The sequence below is a fragment of the Otolemur garnettii genome, unplaced genomic scaffold (genome assembly GCF_000181295.1).
Source record: "Otolemur garnettii isolate 467f Iridium unplaced genomic scaffold, OtoGar3 scaffold00013, whole genome shotgun sequence".
Taxonomy (NCBI): domain Eukaryota; kingdom Metazoa; phylum Chordata; class Mammalia; order Primates; family Galagidae; genus Otolemur; species Otolemur garnettii.
The window spans coordinates 23,071,487-23,078,133 of record NW_003852408.1 but is presented as its reverse complement, the minus strand read 5'-3'; the positions used below and the strand labels follow the sequence as shown (position 1 = coordinate 23,078,133).

Below are 6,647 nucleotides of genomic sequence, written 5' to 3'. Positions count from 1 at the left end.
CACGGCACTCTACCCAGGGGGACAGCTTGAGGCTCTGTCTCAAAAAAAAAAAAAAAAAAAACCATGATCTTTTAACGAGATCATTTAATGGGGAAGGATAGTCTTGTCAATAAATGGTGGTAGGAAAACTAAATATCCCCAGCCCCCACCCCCCCAAATAAAGTGGATCCTTTACTTTATACCATATACAAAAATTAACTCACAATGAGTCAAAGATGTAAACTTAAGAGCTAAAACTATAAAATGCTTAGAAAAAAAAAACAGAAGGAGAAGCTTCAGGACATAGAATTAGCAATAATTTCTTAGATATGACACCAAAAGCACAAGCAATAAAAGGAAAGAAAATAGATTAAATTGGATGTCATCAAAATTAAAGCTTGTGCCCCAAAGGACAGAATCAACAGAGTGAAAAGGCAACCCACAGGTAAGGATGCGAAGAATTTGGAACGCTTGTGCACTGTTGGTGGGAGTGTAAAATGGTGCAGATACTTAAGAAGACAGTATAAGAATGCCTCTAAAAATTAAAAATATTAACAAAAAATTAAAAATAAAATTGCCACATGATCCTGTAATTCCACTTCTGTGCATATACGTAGCCACAATATCCACAATAGCCGTATTAGAGGTGGAATAACCCAAATATCCATTAACAGATGAATGGACAATCAAAATGTGGTTTTTATACAATGGCATATTAATAAGTCTTTAGAAGAAATGAAATTCTGAGACATGCCACTACCTGGATAAACCTTGACTACATGCTGAGTAAAATAAATCAGGCATAGAAAACAAATAGTGTATCAATAATTGTATTGTGGTTGTAAGAAAACAATCGTACTACATATGGATAAATGGGGGGCATCATTTCTAATATGCCGTTTACAAAAGAAAAAGAAAAAAGGGCATATCATGTCTGCAACAGACTCCCAAATGTTCAGGGAAAAAAATGTGTATGTGGACAGCAAGAGAGAGAGGGGGAAAAGGGAAAGCAAATGGGGTGTGATGGGCAGTCTGGATGATGAGCATGCAGGAATTCTTTGTACTTTTCTGGCACGTTATATAAAAATAAAATCTAAAAGAAGAAAGAAATTAAAAAAATTAAATTACTTGCTCTGTGCCCGTAGCGCAGTAGTTACAGCGTTAGCCACATATACCAAGGCTGATGGGTTCCAACTCTGCCCAGGTCTGCTAAATAACAATGACAACTGCAACAGAAAATAGCTGGGTATTGTGACAGACACCTGTAGTCCCAGCTACTTGGGAGGCTGAGGCAAGAGAATCACTTAAGCCCAAAAGTTTGAGGTTGCTGTGAGCTGCTGTGACTCCATGGCACTCTATCAAGGGTGAGATAGTGAGACTCTGTCTCAAAAAAAAAAAAAAGTAAACCACAACACATTTTTAATGTTACAAACAAGAAAGTATACACGTATGCCCAAAATCATATGAATCAAAGTGTTAACTGGTTGACTGTGTTTATTCTGTGCTTATTTCTATAAATTGTAGAATTATGGGTAATTTGTATTACTTTCTTTACTACTTTTATTTCTCAGCTGCACCCCCCACATTTTTTGAGATATAGTTTCACTCTGTTGCCCCTAGCTAGAGTGCTGTGATGTCACAGCTCACAGCAACCTCAAACTCTTGGGCTCAAGCGATCCTTTTGCCTCAGCCTCCCGAGTAACTGAGACTACAGGTGCCCACCACAATGACTGGCTATTTTTAGAGTTGGGGTCTCTCTCTGGCTCAGGCTGGTCTCAAACTCCCCAGCTCAAGCAAATCACCCACCTTGGCCTCCCAGAGTACTAAGATTACAGGGGTGAGCCACCACACCTGGGCTTATTCCTCAGTACTTTTTGTATTTCAAAGTCAGAACAAAAAAAACGTGTAAAAAATGAAAAAAAAAGCTTAGAACAAAGAGAGCAATAGATGTTCATTTTAAAACAGTTAAAATTCTGTTATACTTCAGTTTAAAAGTTTAACATTAGGAGGCAAAGGCTGTTCATTACAAATTAAATTTGAATTTGAGTGAATATTATGTTAAATATCTTTTTCCTATACCACTTCATAAATTATTCTTTTTTTTTTTGAGACAGTCTCACCTAGCCCTCAGTAGAATGTCATGGCATCATAGTTTCCAGCAACTTCAAACTCTTGTGCTCAGTGATCCTCTTGCCTCAGTCTCCCAAGTAGCTGGGACTGCAGGCACCCTCCACAACACCCAGCTATTTTTAGAGTCTCACTTTTGCTCAAGCTAGTTTGAAACTCAAGAGCTCAAGCAATCAACTTCCCTCGGCCTTTCAGAGTTTGAGGATTATAGGCATGAGCCACCTAACAAACCTGACCTCATAAATAATTCTTTTTTTTTTTTTTTTTTTTTTTTGAGACAGAGCCTCAAGCTGTCCCCCTGGGTAGAGTGCCGTGGCATTACAGCTCACAGCAACCTCCAACTCTGGGCTCAAGCGAGTCTCTTGCCTCCGCCTCCCAAGTAGCTGGGACCACAGGCGCCCGCCACAACGCCCAGCTATTTTTTGGTTGCAGCCGTCATTGTTGTTTGGCGGGTCCAGGCTGGGGATTCGAACCCGCCACCTTAGGTGTACGTGGCTGGCGCCTTAGCCAGTTGAGCTATAGGCGCCGAGCCCTCATAAATAATTCTTAGTGAATGTACATTAAGTACATTTGCTATAGTTTCCTTATTGTTCCTTTGCTATTAGGAAATTGGTAATTTCCACTTGTTCTTTTTTGTTTGTTTGTTTGTTTTGAGACAGAGCCTCAAGCTGTTGCCCTGGGTAAAGTACAGTGACATTATAGCTCACAGCAACCTCCAATTCCTGGGCTCAAGCGATTCTTCTGCCTCTGCCTCCCAAGTAGCTTAGATTACAGGCGCCTGCCACAAGGCCCAGCTATTTTTTGGTTGTAGTTGTCATTGTTGTTTGGCAAGCCTGGGCTGGATTCGAACCCGCCAGCTCACGTGTATGTGGTTGGTGTCTTAGTCCCTTGAGCCACAGGCGTCGAGCCTCCACTTGTTCTGTATTCTAAATATTGTTTGATGATAGTTTGTATATAACATTTTTCCATGTTTAGAATTTGTGTCTTAGGATGGATTCCTATGAAGCAGTCTCCAAAGTTAGTTCACATTTCTTCCTCTTCTGCTCTTAGGACATTCAACTCCTTTATTATCACAAAGCAGTTTAAAAGTTTACCAATAATAGGTACTATCTGCAGCCAATGATAGCACCACCTGAATTGCCCCCCTAAAAGGGGTGAATTTCAGGTATTATAGTGGAATTAAAGAGTGTCTAAAACAAGTTTATTTTAAATGTTTTATAGTCTTCTTAACTTATAAAGAAAAACAAAAGAATATTTAGTATAATTGACATCTTAAAAACATTTTTCTATTATCATTGCCTTTCCCTCCTTGGACTTCCTCCCTCTTTCTCCCTTTATTCACTCCATTTCAGATTTCCTTATTCCACCAAAGCTTACATTCAAGAACCTGATAATATTTTAATGTCCTCTTTGATCCTGGGAATTTGTATTCTGGGCACAACTGTGCTGTAGGCAGAGATTGCTGTTCTGGTATATTGCCCAAGTCATAGCCACCAACTACCCTGTGGTTACCAGGGATACCAGCTTCAGGATGAGGCAGATGGAAAGAAGGCCGGAGGTAGACAAAACCTGGGCCCCTGGTGATAATGGTGAGCTGCTGAATCAACTGTCCTTAAACCCTGTGCTTCTAGGACTTCCTGTCATGTGAGCTAGCAGATTTCCATATTGCTTATCTGTCTGAGACGGAGTTGCTGCTATTTTCAGTCTAAGCATTCTGATCCCGGTCCATTTTGATCTGTGGAGTTAGCGTGAATGTATGTAGATCTGACTCTAGAGGATGAGCAGTTCACCAGGGGAGAAGGTGGGGGACAGATGTGGAAGTGTTTGGTATGTTTGGGGGATTTAAGTGAGGCGGAGCAAAGGGCGACTGTAAAGGTAATAGGACATGAAGTGGACAAGCTGGGCCAGGTTCTTAGAAATTAGAGGTTTTTAACCAGGGAAATGCCATAATCAGATTAGTCTCTAAGCAAGTACATGCTCCTCCTTTCTAAAAGCCTAGCAATGAGAGTACGAGAGGTAGTAAAAAGAGCCAATGTAAGTTAATATCATGTTCTACTTCCCTACAACCTTACAGTAGACTGACACTCACATAGAAGTGTATTGTGTGTGTATATGTACATATAAACACAAATAGCTATGTAAGTGTATATGCTGAGCAAGAATACAGATTTGGATTATCCAATACACAGTATTTAACTCAATTCTTGGTTGGTTATTGACAACTCTTCCCTGATTTTATAATAGAAACTGAGTGATTGCTGAGCTGTGATTCTGGATGCCTCCTCTATTAGTAACTATGTGACATTACAGTGAGATCTGAGTTTACCTTACAGGAAGTAAGTTATCTAGGTTAGATGAGCTCCAAGACTAACAGGTGTTAAACATCTTCCTATCTGTGACTGTATGGTTCCACATGCTTCCCTAAGGACAGGAAGCTGATGCCCCCTTTCTCTCCCTTCTCTCTCTCCCTTTCTCCTTCCTTCCCTTTCTCTTTCTCTCTCCTGAATTCATGTATACATTCTATCAGCTAAGAACGTATGTTGGACTGCAGATGACAGCTGGCCACAGTGGCATGAACAAATGTGGTTTTGTTTTACTCCCATCACAAGAGGTCTGAAGGTAAAACGTTATTCAGAGTTTCCACCACATGGAAGCCAGCATCCCTGCAATCCTCCTGGCCTTTCCCTTTGTAGTTGCCCTTTCTCAGGGGAAAAGTGACCAATGTAAGAGAGAACTGTGGCCCCAGGGGCATCTGCTTCCTGTCATTAGGAAAGCAAAAGTTTTTCCAGAGCCATCTCTTCTCCTTATCAGCATTCCTGTATTTAGAATTCAATGGCCCAAAGAGTGTGACATAGCCATCTCTACAGTGAGACTGCCAGAGATTTCTGAACTTGACCTTTGCATGTAGTTTTAGGGAATTCAAAAATCTTCCAAAGCCCATTATGGTACCCAGGCTCAGAATCACTGATGTAAAAAGCAGATCACACTATCTGAACTTTGGCTTTCAGATCTTCCCTCCTGGGAGAAAGACTGAAATCCAAACAGATTTCTAATAACCTGGTTTAAAGCAGCAAGTTGCTAATAGTTCAGAGAATCAAATGAGATAATGTATTATGAAATTGTTCTGCAAGCTGTAAAGTTCTACTTAATATGAAGGTATAATTTCATTTGAGAATTTTCTTTGTTACCACGTATCTTGGTTGCCATTTGCACGGCCTGTATATAAATAAAATAATAAAATGGAAGAAGAACAAAAGAAAAGACACAGGCAAATCAATGCCAGGAACACACAGAAAATATTTTATTAGTTTCCAGATTGAGAAGTGATGAAGGAGAACATATTTCAATAGAAATCTAGGACTCTTTTCAGAGAGCCCACTCTGGCATTCATAGCCCCCCAGTCCTGGTACCGCCGGTAGTCCCCGGGTCTCAGCAGGTACTGCCGCCCGCGGTAGTTGGGCAGCTCATAGAGGACCCAGGAGCCCTCCAGCACGTTGAGGGAGTGGATCTCATTGGAGTGGAAGCGGTCCTGGAGAGACGAGCAGTCCTCAGTGAACTCTACCATCTGGCCTCTGTAATCCTCCCTCTCGTAGAGTCTGATCCTGTGAGGGCCAGCCTGGCACAGCCAGAAATGGAAAGAGGAGAAAAACAAACCATGAAATGATTCCAACGAATTAAGCAGTCCAGCTTGGAGAGAACCAGCTCGAGCCATTTTGAAATCAATGGTACAAATTAATTAATTCTGAATACCTATAAGCTCCTCATTACCAAAGGCAGAGATTCAGTACCTTTTCAAGATCATAAAGCGTGTCTGAATGAATTGTAAAGGAAATCTCACTCTTCGCATGTTCAGAGGTTTCCCAGGATGAACGATCTTTTATGTTCAGTACCCAGTATCCTAGAGAAGCCCACACCCTTAACAGCTTAATGTTCAAAATGTTTGCCATTTTGAAGAAATGTTTTAATAATAAAATATAGTGACTATATTAAAATATAAATAAAATACATTCAAAATACAAGTGAGTTTAAATATAGTCAAATATAAAATATTAAACATCTTAGGTTTTAGATAATTAATTCTCAGTTAATAATTTATGAAGAGAAGGAAGAAAAACAAGAAAGACAAATGAGTAAGTCCAAGGACTAATTTTCCTAAACTTTAGTGTTTAAAAACACAGATACCAGGTCTGCCTGGCACATGTAGAGAGTATCTATGTTGTTCTTCGGGGGCAAGTTATTTGTGTGGGTGGGGAGAACCAAAATATTCACCGGGGGGGGGGGGAGCAAAAAAGAGAAATTCTTAAAGCACATTCCCCGTAATGCTCAGTAACTAGTTGCTTTCTCATCTAGCACCTACTCCTCTGCTGGGTCTTGGTGCTTTTTCTCCAATATATATATTCCTCAGGGCTGCCAACACATTCCTACTCCATAAACACTTGTTCAGACATTTTGATTAAATGGTATCTGGATAACACTTTCTTTTTGTGGAGGACAAAGTGTATTGCCCTTATCCCCTGTGCTTTTTTTTTTCTTTTTGTCCA

General features: G+C 40.3%; 1 protein-coding gene across 1 annotated transcript in view; it reads right to left on the bottom strand.

The window, feature by feature from the left end:
* Positions 1-5,383: 5,383 nt before the first annotated feature.
* Positions 5,384-6,647, bottom strand: part of LOC100954166 (gamma-crystallin D) — a 10,058-nt gene continuing 8,794 nt past the window's right edge. Inside the window, exon 3 of the mRNA XM_012802145.1 lies at positions 5,384-5,722. Coding sequence (XP_012657599.1) covers positions 5,450-5,722 — 273 coding nt within the window. The 3' untranslated portion in view covers positions 5,384-5,449. The remainder of the gene's footprint in view (positions 5,723-6,647) is intronic.